Source organism: Harpia harpyja, chromosome 10, assembly GCF_026419915.1.
Source record: "Harpia harpyja isolate bHarHar1 chromosome 10, bHarHar1 primary haplotype, whole genome shotgun sequence".
Taxonomy (NCBI): domain Eukaryota; kingdom Metazoa; phylum Chordata; class Aves; order Accipitriformes; family Accipitridae; genus Harpia; species Harpia harpyja.
In genome coordinates, this window is record NC_068949.1 from 15,371,226 (window position 1) to 15,395,363 (window position 24,138).

Genomic DNA, 24,138 nt, shown 5'->3' on the forward strand with positions numbered 1-24,138 from the left:
GGGGTATTGAAAACTGGATTCGCATGACCCCCCACCCCCCTGCCACGCCTTAAAATGTAAAATACTTCCTTAGTTTGACTTGCCTGCAGCAAGGCATCAGCTAGAGGGAGATTAAAGACCTCTAACGTACAACTACTGAACGGGTAACTGTAGTTGACAGTTTAGGAATAACTTCCTACTTTTCAGCTTCTAGTGTCTGTAGAGTTCTCATCTTTCTGTCTCCTTCCAAACCAGTGGAGGTAGAACCATCTCTTCCCATGTGAATGGAGCCTGTTTGTTCAGTAGCCAGGAACACGTGCCAAGTGTTTCAGAACGAAATCTGCCAGTGACGAGGTGGTGTTCCTGCAATGGTTTTCTTATTAACCATCAAACTGTGTAAGATCTCCTCCATTCAGTTAGGAAGCAATTATTCTGTAAGGTTGGGTTAGCTGCCACTGAATTTCCTTGGTGGCAAACTATTTGCTAGGAGTTAATTCCATAACAAACAGGCAGAGCCACTTCAGGCTCAAACCACAAATGGGAAATGCAGGTCAGTGTGCTCAAAGCATTTTCCAGGAGTGGAGTAACCAGAAGTCTGTGTCGTCTTTTGAATCAGTTGATCAAAACAGGAAGTGCCAGTGATTCCACTCCAGAGCTGCTCTGTTCTGCGGCATGCTGTCACACGTTTTGCTGGTAGTTTGACCAGTATCCTCCTAACAGTGCTCTCCTTACCTCCATTTGGCCTGGCTTAGCCCAGGTTGTTCCAGTAGTGTGACCATCTCAATCTCAGATGGCATAAAACAGGAGCCTTCCCTATTGTTAGGCCAGGACTGTCAAATTCAGGAAGGTTGAGTTAAGCTGTCCAAGAATCGCTTCATTTTACAGTTTTTATGTTGCCTCTGTCTGGCTCAGAAGTTCCTGTTGAAAGAGTAGTGGGTAACATATCTCAAAGAAATCTGGGCAAGTTCCTATGTAGTAAGAAGAGGCTAAATTTTGTATTTTACTTTTGTCTGAGGATGGGAATTTTATGCGGTAGGATAGAGAACTAATTCAAGAACTTATGGTGAGAAAAGTATACAGGAAATGCATTCACAGTACAGTCTAAAGATGTTTGTATTGATAGGAATGTATTCTACAATCAGATTATTGTAACATGGATATGTAATTAGAAACATACCAGATTTTCTTTTTTGCTTATGTGTTGACTTAATGTTTAGATTAAGAATGGTAAGATGTGGTTATCTACTAAACATTAACACAGGGATTGTTTTTGTTTGCTTTTCAAGAATTGCTTTTCTTCCCCCCCCCCCCCCCCCCGCCTTGAGGCAAAACCAAGCAGATCAAAATAGTACCATCAGAAAGAAGTATTTAAGTAGTCTTAAGAAGTCAGTTATGGACTAGGTTCCCCTGAGCTAGGTTTAAAAGTTAACACTGTCCTTCTCCAGAGGTTCCAAGGTTATGATGTTATGATAAGTTTCATGAAATGTTATGTGAAATGTTTCTGAGGTGTTGTAATTGGTACGGAATTGCATGGAGATAAATCTAGGGATCCAGTTAAAATGTATTTTAAAATAATAAACAGCTACCTGTTAACTTAACAAAACCTAAGATTGATTTAGATAAACATCCTTGTATAATATCCTTAATCTTCATAAAAAACAGTGTGATAGAAACTTGCTAGTTTTCTTGTAATCCAGATATGTAATATCCTTTAACAAAAATTAAATGTGTACTATAGCCAAGTCTAGGTGAAGAGGGCATACTTCTATCACGTCCTTAAAATATGTATGTTTTCCATTTACAACACAGTACAGGAATTTCAGGATCTTGAGTAATAATTTGAATCTTTTAAAACTTAAATGTTCTGTTCTGAAATTTTTCTTTGTTAAAATACCTATGGTGAAAAATAATCTGAATAATTAGGAAGTAAATAATCATGAATTGGTTAGTCATATGACACTTAATTTAAATATTTTGCCATTTTTGGAAAACAGGGAAATCTGTTAATACTATAGAATGGAAGATAACTTGTTGATGGTACAAGTTAACTAAAAAAAAAAACCAGTATTTTTTTCTTCAGTTCATGACAAAGCACACTGACTTGATGTGATACTGGCGTAGTTATTTCTAATTCTAATTAGGCTGGTGTGCTTGATATGTATAGGGAAGAACAGATGTAAAACACTGGCTCCACTACTGTGTGCAAGTGCACAAAGTCTTAAACTGTACACACCACTTAAAGTCTTAGGCTGCTAGTAAGTTTTCTAGTTATAGTTAGAAATAAGCAGAAGTTGCTTGGAAAATGAGTAAGAAAACAGAATAACAATATTCTGGTGGAAAAAGAAAAAAAAGATAGGTGAGGCAACTATATGCCAAAAAGTAGTAATACTTCAGTTGTATTTATTAATAACCTGAAGAGCAAGCTAACAGGAAAAAAGGGAAGATAAGGTAGTTTGAGGAAAAGTAAAGCAAGTTGTTGTGGTTTAACCCCAGCCAGCAACAAAGCACCACACAGGCACTCGCTCGCTCGCCCATACCACCCCCACAGTGGGATGGAGAGAATCGGGGAAAAAAAAGTACATAGCTTGAGAATGACTGGTGAAGCAAGGATGATGGAAAAAGTTACTTGAGCGCTTTAGTATGAATTTAGGGTAAGGAAAATGTTTAGGTAGGATGAGATGTGGTCAAATACTTGCTTTAGGGAAGAAAAAGTGGGCCTTGCTGCTACATCCACCAGAACAAGCATTTTGGTTATACTGAAAAAGTCGGTCAAAGAAACTCTTTAAGACTCGATTTTGGAGTTTTAGAAAGCAGGCATTCTTTATTGTAGCGCTGGGTGCACGGGGGATTGCTCTACCTATCGTGCACACCGTCAGGCCTAATTGTGTAGGTTAAGTACATGTTTTACATATTCACTAGATTTCCGAGAAATGTTATACATATTCATTAGTTTTCCGGGAAAGTATTAGCATATGTAAATGTCCTTTACATAGGTGCATTGAAGGTCTCTGGTGGTTTTCAGGAGTCTTCTGGTGGTCTTCCATAGTCGTCTTCATTTGTTTGTTACTTGACTCTTCTTGGATGATTCTGTGCAGTGTGATCTTCTGCATGTTTGATATATCTTATCCTAAAGAATGCTCGTTAGTGTTTCTATTATCTATGCTTATATTGACGTAATTTATATGGATATTTTTAAACTAAGTTACCTAAGAGGGTTAAAGTCCTTATCTTTTTCAGAAACTGCAAGGTTATCCAAGAGTAATTTCTCACACATTTTGCAACATACAGAACCTCCATCCACTACTGATCAGTAAACAATCAGGCAAAGAAACAGCAAGGCCATCGTATTCAGAAAAACATCCTGCATCATTGGTGTTGCCAAAATGGGCAGTTTAAGTCACACATCACAAGGGTCAAAGAGAAAAAGTAGGAAAGCAAGTGAAATTGATAGGAGAAGGAGTATCTAGTATAATCTCTGTACCTTCTTAGTTTCCTTAGGTCTTAGTTCAGTTGCTTTCTTAGAATATGGAGAGAAAAGCAAAGATTTGAATGAAAAAAATTAAGGTTTTTATTAGCTGGATGTGAAGTTTCATTTAATCTAAAAACCAAACTGCTACCTTGCATGTTGATGTTTTGCTTTTCTTAGCTCTACTGTGCAACAGTTGTTGAAAAACTTTTCTTTCTGAAGTTTATTTAAAATAACCTTTTTGCACTAAGAAGTGGTGTGATTGCTTGAATACTAATGGCATAGATACTAATAAAACTACTAAACTCTTAATATTTTAATCTCATTGGGCTTTCTAGTCATGCTTCTTGTGTGTATGTTTTGTTTTTAAATTTTGTGTGGAAAAAAAACAGTATTGCTTTAGCACTTCAGTGCAGGAAAATAGGGGACTATAACTGTTAAAGTATAAACATTACCTTTGAACTCTGTCTACTTATTGAAAGATTACTGTGTTTGGATTTAGAAATGTCTTTGAAGCTATATTTGATGAAAGTACATTGTTTAAACTTAAGAGGAGTAGTTTGTGTATATGTGCATGCCATGTTGTTTCTGTAGTTATTTAACCAAGCGGATCTACAATGTACTTAGAGTTTAACTTTGGGCTGCATTAAAATGTATTTTCATCTTGGCAAAACTTGAAGAATACTAACAGGGTAAGATAAGCTCAGACACATACATCTAGAGTCCTGGAAATTTTTCCCAGAGAGATAATACTTTCTTACATACTTCACAATTAAAAATTAAGTATTGCAGATGAAAGTAGAAACTGAATGCAGCATAGAGCTAATTTTAGATTATTTGTACTGTGGAAGCACTTTCTTAATATACCCATCTAATTTAATATCTCCAGTATTTGAGAAATAACTGTGTGTGAGCATGTCATGCTTTATACATAAGCATTTATCACTCTATGATACTGAGAATAACCGAATACTTTGCAGGTTCTATGTAAGATAATGAATGTTGTCATTACAAGATATTTACTTGCCAATGGATTTGGGGGTTTATTCTTTTTTCCTTTCTTTTCCCCTTTTTTTTTTCTTTTTTTTTTTTCTCCCTCCTTTTCTGCTTGGGCCTATTGAAGCTTTGTTAACCTGCTTGTATGTATCAGGGTTCTCCTTGAAAGCTCTGGGAGTTACTAGTGACACTGCTTGTGAGGTTACTACCCCCAGCTGCCCACCTTGCTCTTTTGCTAGAGGTCATTACCTCTGTGGCAGTATCAAACAAGCACCAGCTCATCAGCCACTGCTGTTCAGAGCCTGGCATATTAATTTAAACTGCCATTGATTCTGGTTTAAGCTATGCTAGAGTTGCCAATGACAATACTTGCTCGCTTCTCTTGCCCTTGCTGTGGAGGTGGTAACCTCCTAGTGTTTTGTGTCTGGAGCTTGTAACCTCGTAAAAATATCCCAACATGAGTTTCTAGGGTGAGTGTCGAGGCTCACAGATGACAGAAAAGCTGTTAGCTGACTATTCATATAATTAAAAAGAATTGTAAGAGAGGTTGAAAGGGCGCGTTTCAGCAATTTAAAGTTAGAAGGGCAATATAATTAACACGAAGAACAAATTTAACAGTTAAATGTAATTTGCAAAGTACGTATCTAAAATTCTGCTTCTGTAGTAAGAACACTTTAAATAATAATTTCCCCCTGCCATATCCATGTTTTAGAGGTGTGTAAAGGAGCAGCATCTACTACTTCATTTATTTGGCCTATCCAGCTATTAAATGACCTCTTTGGAAGACTGATGGCATACGGCTCCTTTGAGATTATCTGTGTGTTATTTACAGGGATTTGCGAGAACAGCTAGTCTGAGAGTTTCTCCTATGAGCAGAGTATGGTGCTTCTACGGGCATGGCAAGCAGGTGAGAAAAATGAGGATTAAGGCTTACCTTGCCAAGCAGCATTTTGTATTAGCAAATCGCGATGGTGTTGAACTTGCCAGTCTTGTCTCTGCTGTTTGTATGCATTGAGCAAATACTGTTAAAGAAAGCTTTTCTCCTGCACATTGCAATGAGATGTGCTGAATTTGATGATTTTAAAATTATGTGGCTTATTTATGAAGTAACATTTGCAAGTATGTTTTTATCTCGTTCACAAAATGATGTATGAATTAATTTGGACAGCAGTTATCTTATGGGTAGCAGAAAAAAAAATATGTCCATGTTGACAGTTCTAAGCGTTTTGAGGGCAAGCAGTTTGCTTTTCGTGAAATGCTCCTCTGCTGGCCTTTTTTAATACCAGGTCACATGTCACTTGCTTTACAAGGGACACCATAGTGTCCTGGTCAGATACCAGCGGGAAAGGATTTGCAGTTATGTAAGTAGGCAGCAGCGATTCCCATGTTTAAGGCATCGCTACTAGCAGTTTGGGGGGGGTTTGCTTGTATTTTTGGCTGGGGGTTGTGTTGGTAAGTAATGCTTTCTGTCTGTTCTCAATAATTGAAACTGTCTTCCAGGGGTAAATAAAAAAAAAAAGGAAGGGGGGTTTAAGGTCTCCTTTCTGTTAGTCTTTCCTAGAACTTATTCTCTGCTCTGTTTGGAAAGTATATCCTTTAATAACTAAAATCATACCCGCAACGTGAGCGCGAGGAGTGAAGGCTCTGTGAATAGCATTATCACCTTGACTCTGTTGACCTTGGTAATTACTAATCTATGCAATCGGGTATTTCTGAGCCCTGTCAGCCTTGCTTGTTTAGCGTTTTCTTTATTTTATTGGGTTTTACAAGTCTCGAATAGGAAAAGAGGATTTAAAGAGAAAATCTGAAAAAAAGAAACCCAACCCCGTGTTTCTTCTTAAGGGGTAGAGGTCTTCTAGAGGGGAGCTGGCTTGCAGAGGGGGAAGACAGTATTCTTATGCTAATCCACGCTCTGGATAAGGAGCAAAGCGGCCGTGCAAACAATGGAAGTGGAGCCAGAAAGTCTGCTCGGCAGTCTAGCACGCCTTGAAAAGCATGTCAGGCAGGGCGCCTAGGGCTGCTCAGGGGAGGGGCCCGAGCAGAGGGGAGAGCTCCAGCTGACTTCATGGAGCTGGCAGCTAGCCAGAAGACTTGGAAAAACCTTACTACCTAGACAACAAGAATTAAGGGTGGAAGTGAGGGGAAGGGGGAGAGAAGTCGTTGGAGTCTACTCTTCGTGTTAAAAAAACCAGACCCCCCAAAACCCCATTGAGTTGTCTCAGCTTCGTTGCTGCTATTTTCCTCTTTGTACCAAAATTGAAATTCAAGTGATCTGTTTTTTAAATAGTAACCACTTTCTCTAAACAGCGTTCCGTGTGAGAGATGTAGATTTTAGCAACGTGCCCCTCCTCAGAAATTAGCTTACACTACCCTCATGTGGGCAAAATGTTTGGATCAGAAAGTGTGCTGGAATCTGGAGCTTCAGGCTGGCCTAAGGAGGGCGCTGGGGGGGCTTTTGGTTTTCTATTCCTTGCTCCTCCTCTCGTAGGAGAAACCCATGTCAGTGACATCGGGGAAAAAGCATGGGTTTGTGTAGTATGCTTTATTATTGATTAAATTCAGTAACCAGAAAAAGACAGGCTGTTTTACTTAGGCACCATGAAATGAAAAATACGCTCTGTAACCACCAAACAAAAACCCAGTTTCTGGAGAGCTCTTCATGAGTCACCTTTGCTTTGGAGAGAAAAAGTAGTTGTGAATTTCTTTGTGTAGATTGGGCAAAGGTTATAGGTTTAACAGAAACAAGCAAAGGCCGTGGGATCTAAGTCTAATAAAAGCTTAGCCTGTCAGTTTTTTGGTTGGGGGGGGGGGGGGTTGACATAGATTAATGAACAATTGTCCTTAAATTACAAAAAAATTACTGTAAGGTTGTGAAAACATTAATTAGTTGTCTTTATAGTGCTGAAAGGGATGTTGCACTTTAGAAACCCTTCCTATGAAAGCATTTGTACTTTTAAAGGCACTGGTCCTGATTTTAGGGTCCATTGTTCACTTTAAAAAAAAAAAAAAAAGTGAGCAAATATATATTCAGGATTGAGGCCCAGCTTTTTCCCTTTTTCAGCCTAGGTATATTGTTTGTATAAAATAACTGTAATTCAGAGCCAAAATATGTGATAGGTCTTGTACACGGTATAGTATGACCATAATATTTGCAATAGTGATGTGTGAAATTTGTAACAATTTTAATGACTTCTCTTGCTGTTTAGTGAACAAAAGGCTTTCTTTAAGTAATTTTTTTGTGAACAAACTTTAAAAGGTTTAAAGGTTCCCAGTTTGGATTTGTTAGAGATGGAATGTATTACATGTGGAGACTTTTCTCCTTGTTCACGTAGACTGGTATGACAGTAAGGAACTAGCAAAAATGATAAATAGATAATAAAAACATTGAAGAATGATAGCTTCTGGGTAGAATAGCAGAAGTTGATGTCATTTATGATGGAAGGAGCATGGGTGTTCCTTTGCCAATTGTCTTAAGGGCAGAAGCTCTCAGCCAGCTAATCACCAAAGTGATGGAGTTAAAAGAGTGGAAATGGGTCAAGATGAATAAAAATGTGTAGCGAAATCCTGTTTGAATATGTTCAAATGAGAGAATGTGTCATGTTTGTAACACACTAGAATATGTCTGAATACCTGATGGCACTGGGAAAATAATTTTACTGAATTTCATTACTGTTAATTTAATGGCAGAAGCTTTGTAGCAGTTAGTTAATTGGATTCCAGAGTAACAGTAAGATGGGCATTCAGGAGTCCAATGAGTGGCGTCCCCAATTACCTAATTGTGCTGGGCATGGTAAAGAGCAGCTAGGCTTTAATTTCTTCATGGTTAACAACTTTGTTTATGAAGCAGACAGATATATCATAATTTAAATTCTAAATTCTGCAGTAATGTACACACATTTGATATTTGCAAGCAGTGTGAAATCTTTCTTGCGTAAGATTTCTGTTAGAGTATTCAAGGTAGATTTTGGTGACTTTTCTTCCAGCTGCTCAAAAATAAGAAGTCCTTTTTTAAGACTCTGAAGCCTCTTGCTGCAGAAAGCAGTTGTCAGGGGCTCGTGGTTTTTGAATGAACAAACCCACCATTCCAGTACCTGCATTATAAACACGTGGTTATAAATGTCCTACAAATAGATAGGTTTTTCATTTCAGTCTTTTGAGAAGTGTGTAATACACACGGACCCACAAACATGCTTCATTTAACATTTCAGATTTTGTAGCCGTTTATAGGAGGAAGAACATTGAAATAATTTACACAACCTCTTGGCTTTTCGATTTGTGCAGTCACTAATAGTTTTAAATAATTCTAATACAATCTGCAATTTAATGGAATTATTTTTGTGAGCTTGCACAGATTAGTGCCTAAACAAATAGGGCCTTATTTGAAATAGTTTTTGTTGATGGCCATGCAACCAACTAGCTTGCAATAGCCAGCAGTCTTCTCTGTCAACTGTATGGTTTCTTCATAGATTTTGGTGGTGGATTTACCTGCATTTTTAACTTAGCATATTTGACAGCACTTAGCATAGCTAGTTCAGCTGTCTCAGTATGACACTTTTCTACAATTTGTGTAGGCATGCCTTGCAATAAAATAATAGAAACACATTTTAAAAGTAGGCTTGTACTAGTATTTGACAAAATTAACAGTACAGAATCTGAAACTTTTATTTAAACTTTCTTCTTGTTATGGAATTGATTAAATCTGACTATTTGACTTTGAATAAGCTGAAGTTAGCTATAGCTTTTTTTATGTTATGAATAACAAAATGGAGTTGTAAGGGCTCTCCTGGAACAGAGTCTGCTCCTGTCGTGTCACCTGCAGCTACATGAGATGGTGGCCTTTGTAAACTAAAGACTAATTAAGTTTTTGGATTCTATTTAGTTTAAAAATCTGCCCTAGAACCTTCTAATCAGTGGTTAGGAATTGTCGTCTTATTTCTGATCTAAATAAATTTTAATGGCTAATCCATACCTAGTTGTTGTTGAACCAGTAATTTTGTTCAGGTTGAATAGCTGTCTGTCTTTCCTTGTGTTTATTCTTACGTTACATTCTCAAAGAGTAATCATTTCCCTGCTAACTTTCACTGTATTGATATTTTTCTTTCCTTTTTGTCTCCATTCATAGGGCTTTCCTGTTCTCCAGATAGTATTATCAGTCCTTCTAGGCATATGCTGAATTTATCAATCATGTTGTCTCTGCATTGTCCGTGTTTTACCATTTCCCCTGGGAAATTTCCCTAGGAAATCCGAGAGTTGTGTTTGTCTCTTTCTCCCAGCAACATCACATGGATGTCTCTGACGTTCTATAATCAGTTAGGGTACTTGAGTCCTTGGACGTAGCTATCTCCTATGCATGAACTCCTAGTCTATGTGAAGCAGAAAGGCTTCAGAGTTCCCAATATGCGTAACTTTCCCAATTTCATGCTCTTGTATTTCGTTCCATTTCTGTTACTTGAGTTCTTCATGTGATCAAAATCTTCCTGCAGAAAAACAACACTCAACTGAATTGACAGTTCATGTTTGTCAGCAAGTTTATCAAAGTTTTGCTTTTTGGGCTTAGTTCATTAATGAAAAGGGTAAGTATTCGTGAATCAAGCTGACTGAAGAATCAAGGTCCTTGAATGTCATTTGAACTACACTAGTAATCTCTGTTCTTGAAACTACTTGTTGTCTGCCCTGTAGTGAATTCTTTACTGTTCTTACAATCCCTCTTTTCTTCATCCAAATTAATAATTTTCTTTGTGGCACCATATCAGGTTTTTTTAAGCTGTAATAGAAAAGTTGTTGTTGCATACTGGCTTAGACTGACAATCCAGTTTATCTCTGGCATTCTGTTCCACCTCGAAGTTGTGTTCAAAACTGTACACGTGATTGACATAATATGCTTACGGTTACTTAAGTCACTTCTTGCCCCCATTACATGTAGGAGAAACATTTAATATTTTTCAGTTTTGCTTTGGCAAATGCATTTACTTGGTATTGTATGTACTGCTGCAAATGTTTTGAAACATCTTGTCTGTTGAAATGGATTTAATGTTCAAATTGTTGTGAAGTCTGAGATTGACGTTTCTTTTTTCATGTGTTCCCCTTTTGCAATACTATCTTTGTTCTTATGTTCAGCACTATCATTCTTTATTGAAATTCGGGACAATGCAGCTCATTTGGTTTGGGGATCATGCTGTTAAAAATATTACAGAACCACATCTAAAGAACTGTTACCACTGAACTCCCTGCTTTCAGAATCATTTTGGACCATATGACAAATCTTGCACACTTCAGCTGCGTATATTTGGAGTCATATGGAGTGTAGGGCTAGACTGCCATGGTAGTGCCATGAATTCACAGCTGAATTCCAGTTCAGAAAAAAACCCACACAGTTTTAATAACAAAAGCATTTTCTTCAATAAACTATTTTTAGGAAAGATAATAAATTACACTGTAGACAAATAGGGCGGTACAACTGATGAATAAATTACTTTTTAACAGATTATGGTTGAATGTTTCTTCATGGCTACAATAGAAAAAAAGAAAAAGAGAGATTGGGGACTTTGAAATCAGCTGATTGGCTTATGGATTTGAATTTCTTCAGCATCGCTCTGTTGGCAGAGTAGCATTCCAGGTGTTAATTAGTGCTTTAACGCATTTGAAGTAGTCATTTAGTTGTGTCATTTTACACTGTTAATATTAGGCAGGTTTTGGAGAAATTCCAGCCATTGCTTACTTTAGTGTGCCTTAGCAGGGCTGCCAGTCTTCCTCTTTAATGGGAATCCAGAAATGGCTCAGAAAAGGTGTCATTGCAGCCTCTTCAGTTTTGTCAAATGTATTTTTTGTTGTTGTGGTTTGTTCTGTGTTTAGTGAAAGATATTCTCATACAAAGGTCATAACTACGTCATTTTGGGGTGTGGCATTTGTTAGAAGCACTAGAACAACTAGTCTGTTTCCTAAAACTTTTTTTTAAGCTGTGAAACTACATAGCTATATCAGAGTGCAAGCTGAGTGCCAGCTGATTTTTAGGAACAAAATGTTTTCAGACAGTTTCCCTTTCTGCAAAAGAGCAACATAGGCTATTAGAGAACTAATTATCTTAGTTCGTTTAGCTCAGAAACTTACGTGAGAAAAAGGAAGAACAGTTCAAAGGATGGGTAAAAAGTGCCTAAAATCTCTTCTGATAGCTGTGGCAGGAAAGCTCTGCTGAATTTTACTGTGGTGACTGAAGAAACTGCCTCAACCCATCCACGTCATGTTTTGGACACAGCTTTGTTGCTTCTGTGGTGTGGGTGGTAGAATAGGGCATGTGTCCACACTGCCGTTCACATAGTTCATATTGGGATATTTTATTGTAAATCGCTAGTTTTTCATCAGCGCCTTAAGCTCACCTGCCCAACAGTGAAACATTACCGTTAGTGCTGTGGGCGCAGCAAGGCTGGTGAGTGCTTGTCTGCCCAAGCCGTGCAGCCAGCTGCGGGGCTTTCCTGGCAAAGAGCAAACTTTGACACTGACAGTAGCAGCAGCAGAAAGGTAACTCAAGTAACAGTATTAAGGCATCATATGTGCATTTAAGGGGAAGAGAAGGGAATTGCAGCCTTGCTGCGTTTTACTTTCCATTTTTGAGATTCTTTTAAATGCTGATAAGCATTCTCAAATTAGAATGATTTTTAAATGGGGAATTGTAACAGAACTTGTTCTCAGTGTCATTTTTATTACTTGTTTTTATATACGTTTTTATACATACTTACATTTTAATACATACATATCTGTGAGAAATGAAATATTAATGAAAGGAAGATTCAGGTACAAAATACTGGTTCTAAGTGGAGAGCGTTATATTCTTGAATAGGCTTGGGCAACATTTTTGAAAGCTACCTTAAATTGTCTCACTGAACAAAAATCACCATGAAATTGGAAGCGAGTTGCATTAAAATGTTCTTTTCTCATTTCTTCTTGATTTTTTGATAACATACTGTGTAGTACAGTGGTAAACACACGTTGCATGTTAAGTTCCTGTGCCAGTGTGCTCTCTTACCTTACTGAGCTGGTGAGCGAGATCACCAATTTCTGAAAGTTTAAAACACTCCTGCTTGTGAAATGTGGCGGAGTGAGCATAGGTAGTAGTCCTTACTGAAACTTGCATGCAGAAGACAGAAATTATTTTTAAACGTACTTTAAACAGACTATTAGTGGGTGTTTTTCCTTGATGGACTGCAAAAATAATACTGTAAATAAAGCCTTTGTTGTTTTACTACATACAAGCTGTTGGAAGTTTTCGTCTTCCACGTGTTTTATTGAGGATTGAAGTTCATTGTAGTTGAAACACGGAATAAAGCACTAATACTTCCAGACTTCTGTTGCTGGCCTGATGTTTTTATAGCTAGAAAAACGTTCCCTGTCAGCTGTCGGAATTGGTCCTCTTTCTTGTGATTAGGAAGCGCTTAAAGAGAGCGAATATTTTTGTTACCGCACTGCTTTTACCTCTGCCTTGCCAGGAAGTGTATTCTGAAGTTACGAGCGCTTGGGACGTCCGCAAAGCGTGTTGTTGTTGTTGTTCCGTGTCCATCCCGCCGTCACCTGGCAGTAATTGCGGCGGGGCCGCGGCGGCCAGGGAGCATGGCCGGCGGCCGGCAGGCGCCCGGCCCAGCGCTCGCCCCTGGCTTCCTCTGGCGCGGAGGCACTTTGTCGCTTCGTTAGGGAGAAGTCAGAGACGTGTGAAAAGTAGGCCAGGGGTCGGGGCGGCCTGCCCCAGCCCCGCCGAAATTGGAAGTGACGGACACCTCCCGGCTTGGCTGCTAATTTGCCTCCATGTTAAATGCCTCTGAAGCACTAATTAAAATGAAAAGTTCTTGGGTCTCACCGACAGACAGATTGAGTTATTGATGGTGGAAGCGGCCACCAACAGTAATTGCAGCCCGTCCCCGAGCGAACGCCAGTTTTGGCATTCATGAGCAGCGCCAGGCTGACAGGGGTCAGGGGGGTCAAGCCCACCGAAACAAGAGGCCGAGGAAAGGCAAAATCAGCCCTCTGTTCGTCTTTGTGCAACATCGCTTTTGTTGCGATTAACTATTTAGGTGTTCGAGCTGCTTTTTAGTCCTTTGAGGCCCAATTATGCTTCCCTTGTGAATCACTGCAGAAAGTTCGTTAAGCAGAATGTGACCACAGCTACTGCAGTCTGAAAAAGTAACTTCTTATTCAATTTGTCTGTCTTAGCTATGTGTTTATCCACTGGATGAGTAGACCTATATTTTATTTTTGGGGCAAATGGCATGTGTATATAGTAGCATAATTTTTCAGGAGGGGTTAATTTGCACAAAACCTGTGAATCCAGAAGGATATCGGGATTTTGAATTGGAGTTAACAGAGATTAATAATAAATGTTCATTGGTGGTGTGAACTGAGCTAACTTTCTCTTCTCCAGAAAGCACTATATAACGTAGCAGTCTGTAGGAAGAGGGACTGGAATATAGTTCATGCTAAGTGAGAAATTAATTTCTTCATTCAAATGTTAAATGAGATTGTGCTTTTTTTTTTTTTTTTAAAACACGTAGCACTATCTAGAAGACAAAAGTAACACTAAGTAAATTAGGTAACTAAACTATTTTAATACAAATTTAGCTTTCATCCAGCAGAGGGGCTGGGTTTTTATTGCAATAAAGCTTTTCTGCAAGCATTTTTCAACTGGTGGCTCAACATGGTGTTGCTTTTTTCCCTGCAATATTATAAGAAGTCACCACTGAGTTTCATTTTTAAGAAAAATAGTAAGCATAGATTTTAATTTCTGTAAAGAAAATGGTTTTCAAACAGATTTACTTTTACATGTTAATCTGTTGAATACTACCTATGATAGCTGTGTGTGAGTCTAAAATATATGGCTGTGACTAGTGAGTTAACATATGTAATATTTTTTACAGGAATGCAAAAAAATTCCTGTGTGTTGTTACCAAAAATGTATATTTCAGAAGAACCCTGCTATTCAGTTGGATAGTAAATATGGCTAATGTTTTCAGTTATTAATCTTAGTAAACATACGCGTTTTTAATTATTTTTTGCAGCCACATGGTTATGATCAGTGTGATGAAAAATCTTGATGGTTTTCTCTTGTTTCAGAAATGCAAGCAGTTTCATAACACTTTGTTTTACTGTATCTTTCAGGAAACGAAGTTGGAAAGTTACAAAAGCATCTTTGCAGTCAAGCACCAAACCTTGTATTAGGCTTTACCAAACAGACTAAGCTTAACATTTGTCAAGCAGAAGGGCCAGTCGCCTTGCACGGGAAGGATTAGAAGTGAACAATGACTCGATTGAGAGTTTATGAGCGATTGCTTGGAGCCTATCTGCTTATCATTCTCCATGTTCAAGGTAAATATGTACTAACTGAAATAAGTTTATATTTTTCATCTGTAACTGGGTTGTGTGTATTCCAGTGGTTGGGGTAGGGTTTTTTCATTTGGGGTTTGGCTTTTTTGTTTTGTTTTGTTTTGTTTTTTTTAATTTTGCAGGCAGGTGGCTTATCTGCCTGACATGCCATATAGCCACTTCCCTAAAAAGGAGGACATTATAGTGGCCATTTGTCCTGGTTTCAGCTGGGGTAGAGTTAATTTTCTTTCTAGTAGCTGGTATAGTGCTATGTTTTGGATGCAGTATGAGAAGAATGTTGATAACACACTGATGTTTTCAGTTGTTGCGAAGTAGTGTTTAGACTAAGTCAAGGATTTTTCAGCTTCTCATGCCCAGCCAGCAAGAGCGCTGGAGGGGCACAAGAAGTTGGGAGGGGACACAGCCAGGGCAGCTGACCCAAACTGGCCAAAGGGGTATTCCATACCATGTGACATCATACCCAGTATATAAACTGGGGGGAGTTGGGTGGGGTGGGGGGTGGGGATCACTGCTTGGGAACTAACTGGGCATCCGTCAGTGAAGTGGTAAGCAATTGCATTGTGCATCACTTGTTTTGTATATTCCAATTCTTTTATTGTTGTCATTATTATCATTATTATTTTCTTCCCTTTCTGTTCTTTCAAACTGTTCTTATCTCAACCCATGTGTTTTACCTTTTTTTTTTTTTTTTTTTTTTTTTTTTTTTCCCCCTTGATTCTCTCCTCCATCCCACTGAGGGTCAGGGGGAAGCAAGCGAGCGACTGCATGGTGCTTAGTTGCTGGCTGGGGTTAAACCACGACATCATGTATTGTTGTAGTATACATTATAGATTAGGTCTATTTTAGCAAATACTTAAGTGGAGACAATACCTGAAGTGCAAAGTACACTGTGACGCAAGTTATATGAGCAGCAGAATTTAAGGTTTGACTTTCTGAATTTCAGTTTCCTGTATGTGTGCATCTTTGATCCCTTTAAACTTGACACACTGAAGAAATTGCTGTGTGCAGTACGCCGTGCCTTCTGGTGCTCCCAGCAGCCAAGAGATAGTGTGGTGTAACTAATCTAAATAAACTTGTTACGCCTACTTGATGGGCCAAGGTGAGGCTATGGGATGTTCACAGTAGCCTGGTTTTCAGTTTAGTGAAGATACTTGTTTGTGCATCTGTTGTCTTTCCAGCCACCAGTTATGAAAAACTTCTGGAAACCCAGTTGTCATTAGAACTTCAACTCCTCTGTCAAATTGGGTTGAATTAAAAAGAAAAGTATTGGGAACCGAAGTATTGGGAACCAGCCAATGTCAATATCTCATGCTCTATCAGGAATTGATGCTTAAGTATAAAGATTATAACTGGCTTGTGGAAAAATCCATTTTATTATTATTTCCTTACTCCTTATTAGCAACTGTACCTGGTAGATCTGATTCTGTAATTGCTTGTAGTTCAGAGAAGTGTCAGAATAGCAGAATGATATCTGAGCTGTTAGTGGTATTGCATTCTCATGTTTGGGACATGAACAGTGGTGCTCTGCATGTCCATAAAGCATGTACATCCATAGCTGGTCTCTGTGTAAGATTTCTTGTTCTCCACGCTGTGCACCTCTCATATATCTGAGTCAAATATACAGAGCTTTCCATATGTTTTGAGGGAAATAGACAAGACTAATTTGGTACTGCCACTTTAATACTTGAATATAAAAGGTTTTATATTCTTTTTCCACACTTACATCAATCACTGCTTAGTGCTTGATTTTATTTTGAGATATTCTTTGAGATATTTACTTTCAAGAGTAACAGTTAAATGAATCCATTAAAATGGGCAGAGGAGGAAGCCTGGTAAGTACCCAAATGACAATCTTTGTTCTTTTTCTGCTGTGGACCTGCAATATGAGATTAAAGGATTTAGCAGAGCTGTGTCTATCAGGACTATGCTTGATACATAGCTTGACAACTGATTTTAAGAGCAGATTTGCATCAAATGTGTAATGGGCCTGCCCCTTCCAAGCCACTTGATCCTGCCTCTCCCCGTGTGTTGGTATTTATCCTCTTGTAACCAAGTGCCAAGGTGTGTTTGGGAACTGCTGCAGCTTCTAACCTGGGTGGGGGGAAGCACTTAGGCAGAGCACAAGGCTGTACCCTTAAACATAATCCAAACCTTTATTAAGCAGTATATACAAATGACGCTGAAGATACTTACCTGGAATTGACCAGGGAGGAGCTGTCAACTATACCAAGACCCGAATTAAATGAACAGTGCCTCAGTGCAAGGAGGATCATCTTTAAGCTCTTTCAAGTACCATCCCACACACACGTTCACAGCTAAGCTTTTATGGAACAGAACTCCTCTCTCTGGATCTGTGCAGAATTGCACTTTATTTAAAACTGCCATTCTTTCTCTTGAGTTTCCTGTGGGGTTCAGTCCGGGAGGCTACCACGAGCACACTGAAGGCTTCTGTATCGTTGAGTACAGCCTACAGAATTGTAAACTTTTCTTCTAAAACTGGACAAGTGTTCCTGTATAATTGCCAAGTTATTTGAGCGCTTTCATCTTTTTAGCCTGCAGGGGCTCAGAATAGTGTCTCGTAACTTTTAGGTATGTGCTTTAAGTGCTGATGATTGGCTTGATTCATTCTGTGTCTGTGTATGCATGCACACACGTACTTCAGGAGTGGGGAAGAGCATGGGTCTTAGTTTGAAGCTTTGTCATTGCAGCAAAGATTCCAAGGTTGAAAGCAACAAAACAAACAAATCCAGGATTATTCCATCTTTGTTGCATTAGTTTTGAGAGGGAAATTATCAAGACCAGTCCCTCTTCCTGTTGTGGACATGCAGTTTTTAATTGGCAAGAAATAGCTCAACTATTTAGACAGAAATAGCCTAGTTTGGGTATAGTTGAAGTTTATAGTACAGATTTACAAATATTTACAGATAGCTGTAAGGTGATTAGATTGGTAACAGGCACAAATCACAATAAAGGAAATTTTGGTGAGAAATTAGGAAAGAAATTTTCACTGTGAATGTGGTTAAGCATTAGAAGAGGCTGCCTGGAGAGGTTGTGCAATATCCATCCTTAGAGATAATTGAAACTTTACTAGAATGACTCTGAACAACCTAGTCTCACTTAGAAGTTGGTCCTGCTTTGACCAGGTGGTGGTACCAGGTGACTTCTAGAGGTCTCATCTACTCTCAAATACTCTCAGACACAGTATTTTGCAGTGGGGCTTGTTCTACTAGAATTCAAGCAGCTTTGCTGCTTCTTGCAGAAGATACCAGCTTCTTCCCTCGAAGAGGTTGGGAGTGATATGCTTTGTTCTTTTTACTGAAGTCATGGTTACCTCTTTGCATTTGTCAGCAATTTTCAGCATTTTACTCAAAGGCAATAGCAACTGAAGGAACAATTTTTTTTTCTCTAGGTACAAATAGAAATAATAATACAAATATACAGGTCTTATAGTGGCTTAAAATTAAATTACATTAACTCCTTCCATGATCACATTTATTAATAATGTTTCAATAAATAACTTCTAATAAATAATATAGCTAAATTAAGTTTAAAGATTGTAAAAAAATTTTTTTCAGTCTCTAAAGAAGAAATTGCCTTGTCTTAGGAATATTTCTGACTTTCAAATCAATACTGAGCAAGTTCTGAAAGCCATGGGAAAGTTGAGCTTACTGAAATGTTGTTGGTTCTTTGATGCAAGTTGCCTAAGGGCTTGTCTTCAAACATATAAAATATGCTTGGTTTCTAGGGGTGGTGAGTAGAAAAACATTAAAGTCTTTCTGCTTGTTCCTAGATTCATGGAGGAGTTGTGCTTGGGGATGAGGAAAGAATAAAGTTGATAGTCATCAAGTATTTGAAATTTTTATAGGAAAGAGGAAATCTAAAGTGAAAAGTCTAAAAAGTGGAAATTGGAAGTGGAAAAAATAGTTTCAACAAGGAAAATATATGCAGGGTATTACAAAAATGCATCATAAAGGAGCCAGTAGAGGTGGAGAAGACACATTATGAAGAATTGAAGAGAATTAATGTGATTTACAGAAAGAGGAGGGAAAAGCAGAGAAAGTAGAAATAACCCAGTGTGTGTACTTTCAGTGACTGACACCCAGCTTAATGGTTTGTTCCCTCAGTTGTTTTGGAGGCTTCTTCAAAATGGTAGGAATTTCTGGGCTTACCAAGACCTGAGAGAATAGTAAAAGCAAGTATGTCTGTATACGTGCATGTATGTATACACACCAGATTCCTTAATAGGTAACTTTAAAAAACAAGTGGCTGCATGTGTTGATTAATGTGAAAATATCCTTACAACAACAGCAGAAAACAGGCAATTCTATGACACTATTGGTGAACAGCTGCTGTTTCTCAGGTCAGTACTACAGAGCGGGGGGACACAGTGGTTACCCTTTGGATTGTATCTTCTTTATAGTTTATGGGACTTTTTCATTCACACTGAGAAATGATTGAAAATAAGCCTGGGTAGCAGATGGCTAGATTTAATAGCAACCTTTTCAGGAAAAACATTTTATATTTCCTTTCTCACTGTGGAAGGTCTTTGCAATATCTTTAGACTTGTGACTTGCTCTGCATCTTCACCCGCCTACTTATGCTCATCTAAGGCAAGAGGTTATCAGCTTCCGTTGCAGTTGAGGACTGTGGTAAATGTGCTTTTGTCTTCACACTAGTGCAGGTTTTTAGTTCAGAGAAGCAGTTTTACTTCTGAGTTCTTTTTTTTTTTTTATAATGCATTGATGACCATAACTAATCAATATATATAACAGAGTAGTTGAAGAACTTAATGTGTACTTAAAGACGTTCTCCTAAATTTTGTACTCTGTTACTGTCAGTTTACTATATGCTGTAATGTTAGATATGTGGTTCATCACACCCTTATGTGTTCTTCAGAGACACTGCAGAAGACCAGTATTTTAATCCTTGTAAATTAGTTGACTAAAAATGTATTAATAGCATTCAATATGTATGAAGAAAGGTTTATTAAAAGTTAAATTTAAAAATAATTAGTGTTAATATTAAAATAGATTTATTAAAGTTGGCATTGTCCGTTAGTGAACTGAAAAAAATCCGTTGAGATTTGATTTCACTGTCATACTTCTATTCAAAGATTTGATGTAGAAAAGGATATTAGGTTGGTTTTTTTTACTTCTATGCACTTTCTGAATTCCAGGTGAAATAGTTACTGAATTTAAACATAAAAACTAATCTGAAATAAAGAAAACATTCTAAAATCTGCAGAAGGGATTTAGAGTTGTCAGAAGCTGATTCATTGCTTGAGGATAGTGTAGTTCTGTTTACCAGTGATTTCCCCAATTAATGGCTGTATCTGTCTTTAAAACGTGGGCAGCAAACACATATTGTTAAACATTTGTCTGATTAAAGTTATTTTAATGGATTATTAAAAGGTTATATATTTCTTTACTATGATTTCACATTTAGTTTTAAGTAACTTTAGTCTTTAAAAGTCTGTTAAATTTAAATTAGAATTCAGTGTAGGTTTGTTTTGTTTTGTTTTTTAAAGTAAAATACTCATAAAATTTTCTTGTCTGTGGCTTTTGTATTGGAATACATAAGAACAGAGAGTAGTCTTCTTCAGAGTGACTTTTTTGGGGAAGGGAGGTGGAAGCAGAAGCTGGGGACTGGTGGTTGGGAAGGTAGGGGGGCTGGGATTGCCTGGCTGTGTTGAACACTGGTGTAGTTCCTGGGAGAGCTGGAGGGTGGTAGAGATTTTAAGCAAGTAGTCTGGGAATGTGCTGTGATATTTAGTAACCAGTTCTGCTAGATGGAGCTACCTCTAACATGCCTGGTCTTTGGAGATCACAGCCTTGATATATAAAAAAGCACTATAGGGAGAATTATGGTTAAAGTGCCAGACAGAGCTCATAGAACCATTTAAGATATTTTCTTTGCACTCATAATAAAAATGTTTATTTCTGATTTTTTAAATTGTGTTTGAAGAAAAAGTAGTAGTATTTTACTCAAGCAGTATCAATTGTTTAATTCACATAGCAGTACATGTTAAATCATTAAGAAAGCTTGTGATAGGCAAAAAGGTGAATGTCCTAGTTGGAGTGGATGATTTTGCAGTATCTGCATCCTAAAGCAAGAAAAAGTAATTTAAAACTACCACATAAAAATGTCAAGGTATGCCTTTTTCATAAGGAAGGCATGTCTAACATAAAGAGCTTTGGTACAACTTTCATCTTTTTATGAAAAGAGCTCAGTGTGGGCAAGCCCTGAGCTTCAACTAGCCCCAGCGAACAGCTTTAGCACCAGCAGGAAGGCAGGTGAAGGCCATCTTCTGACAAAGGTTCTTTTTATTTAAATATTGAATTCATTGGGGTTTACAAGCTTGGATCAGAACAGCTTCAAAGAATTGCTGATAGTACTGTAGTTCTGCTAGGATAAATCCCTTTTAAGGATAACGTACTCTTGAATAAAAATGTTTTTATGTGAAACATCTATACTATGAATTCAGGAAGCTATTGAACAACTTGAATGCTGTAGGCTACTAGTTCTAGCATTGGAACTTTATTTGTGGAGGTAGAGGGGATACTGTTAAGTAAGAAATTATAGGCATAATTTGGCTTTTGTATTTGTCTTCTTTCACTTACTGCTCTCTGTCTCTGCATTTCTTAATAGGGCTGGTTTTTTATGGGTTACACTAATCTTTTCTTAGATCAGAAGACTTAATGGAATTATATATGTATCCTGGCATTAAGTTGCAACCAAGTTAGCTCAGTTTTTAGTGGTTAATAACACTTCACTGTCATGCACAGTACCTTTTAAAGATTATCCATATTAATATTAGTATTTGAAGCCATGCTTTCAAGTAGAGTTATATTTCTAACCTAGTGGGATTTTTAATATACTGTGCTGCTTTAAAGTACATTTTATAGTCTAACTTATTTTCTATGATTGCAAGAAGTAGTTCTTTGAATATAGTTTTGATCAAGGGCTGGATATGATACATTGGCAGGCGTTGTTCTTTTTTATTAAAAGTTTAATTTTAAACAGAAAGCCATTTAAATGTCATCTTATCTGTAGCAGTTGTTCACACTTCTAGAAGTTTAAAATTAATGCAGTATGTATGAGACAATGTTGTGGTGGGGCGGAGCAAATGACGAACTGGGGACTTGAAGTCCCATCAGCTTGTTTCGCTTTATTGTCTTATGCTGTGGTTATGTGAGGAGAATGTTCCAGCTCACCATCACTCTGATATTTCATTGAAAGTTGTAAGTTTTTTCAATGTAGTAAAATACACATTTATAGAGCAGTCTGTATGTTTAAAGGTGTATGATACTATCATTCTTAAGGCTGGACAAAAAGGCTGGAACTGGTCCAGGATTTTTAACAAGTCCTCCAGTGTGTGACAGTTTATTTCCAGCTAATGTGTATTATTTTGCCCCACCAGCCCTGTGCAGTTTACAGGTAGAGGGTAGGAAATACTGGAGAAAGAAGCTTTGCCGTACCTGAAATCTCTGGGTACTGTATTTCAGTGCAAACTTATTTTCTTTTGAAGCTGTGTATTAATGCATAGCACTTACACCTTTGAAGGTTATGTAAGATTTGTGTATGTGCATTTCTTAGCTGCACCGCAGAGCTGACAGCTGCATGTGTCATGGAAAAGATGCCATTAATTACATCGTCAAGTAGTTGTAGTGTCACAAGATCCCTAAAACACAATCCTCCTTTCTCTGTCCAGCTCCCAGAAGGAAGATAAAGCAGTGTGAATGTTTGAGAGGTGGAGCTCTGAGGGTGGGGGATAGTGAGAGCCAAGAAGGTCAGGTGGTTTCTGAAGCAAGATGTTGTTTAGGCATATCCTTCATTCACTTTTGTGTCTATTAATCAGGCAAAACAGCAATGAAACATCCTGTGACCGCATTCGGATCTTGATCTGCCCTCTTAACATCTCAGGTGAATGGAAGCCAAGTCATCTTCCACATTCAACTCCCTTCCCCATACCTAACATCTTTAAGATAGACACTAGTCTTGAAACGCTGAGGATGAATTGTAGTACTGCAGTAAAGGATACAGTTAGGGCTTATATCTAGACAGGGCCTATTAAAAACTTTCTTCTGAAGTGATACCAAGCATTTTCAATATTTTCCTTTCTCTTCCTTCCCTGGATACTCAATTAAAGTCCTGTTTAATAAGAGTTGTCCTTATGGTCTTAGAAAGTAAAAATGCAAGAGTGAAGTGATTTTTTTTTTTTTTTTTTCCATTCCTTGTGCAATTCAGATATTATCTGTAAGATGAAAACAGGCTACCGTGGAGTATTGTTTCACATTACAAAGATAATGAAATTGTAGTTGGTTTTTGCTTTGAATAAAAATCTTTGCCTGTATAAACTGTACAAAAGACAAAGATGCTGGTTCTTTGAAAATGGTTATCTATTTTGGATTTTATTTGGTATGTGTTCTTCATAAATCTTGTTATACAATCCATCATAATAAAGAGGAAAAATGTATTTCATCTCAGTTTTAGTATAAAAGGTTGGTATACATGTAGTCATGCTTCAGTGTTAGTTTACAAAGAACAATACTGCTTTAAAAGATCCCAGACCTGCATAAAAATTTTGTTCTTTCTCTTCTCAGCTAGGAGAAGCCATGCTTAAGCGTTCCTTGATCTCTCTTCTAATGAATTGAAAAAATGCTGCATTCAGTGCTCAGGGTAGGAAGATGGATGAGTGACTGAGAGACATAGATCATAAAGTATTCAGACTTTGGAATGTCCCTGAAGATAAAGGGGTTTTTTGTAACATTAATTAGGAAAGATACCTTAGTAGTTCAACAAAATTAGAAGGAAAGACAATATTTGTACATATGCAGTGGCTTTTCCTTTAAATATTAAGTAGAATTACTTGTTCTCTGAGCAGGTAAGGATCTCTTAAATATGCATACACAATGTTGTGTAACATCTGTAGCGCAGTATTAAAATGAGCTTTCAGTTTATGCTGGGAAGAAATCTGTAGAAAGAGAGAGAGGACAGATGGAGGAGCTGCTATTTCATACATGCAAAATTCCTTCTGGTTAAATCAGAAATGCCTATTGCACAGGTAAACTCTGCGTTATTCTAGCACTGGACCTTCTCTCTTGTTAGCAGTCTGAACGTATCGGGAATATTTAACTCAGGCATTACTGAAGTACTGTTTGAAAACTACATTTCAAATAAAACATGGCTAATGATTTGAGGGTTTAGGGAAATAGTGCTTTCTTAGGGTATACTCTTAGTTGTATCTGAAGAAGGCACAGTTTCACTACTTTCAGGGAAATTGCTGAATCAGGACAATGTACTGGGTGTGCTGCATTAATCAGAAAAAGAAA

At 37.7% G+C, this 24,138-nt stretch overlaps 1 protein-coding gene across 4 annotated transcripts in view; it reads left to right on the forward strand.

Moving 5' to 3' along the window:
- The window catches only part of BMPR1A (bone morphogenetic protein receptor type 1A), an 85,658-nt gene that overhangs the window by 44,263 nt on the left and 17,257 nt on the right, over positions 1–24,138 (forward strand). For 3 of the 4 annotated variants that reach the window (XM_052798850.1, XM_052798852.1, XM_052798851.1), the window contains one exon: positions 14,582–14,788. In XM_052798850.1, coding sequence (XP_052654810.1) covers positions 14,722–14,788 — 67 coding nt within the window. In that variant the 5' untranslated portion in view covers positions 14,582–14,721. Of the gene's footprint in view, positions 1–11,854; positions 11,957–14,581; positions 14,789–24,138 lie in introns of those variants that run through there. The other variant, XM_052798853.1, reaches the window with a different exon arrangement.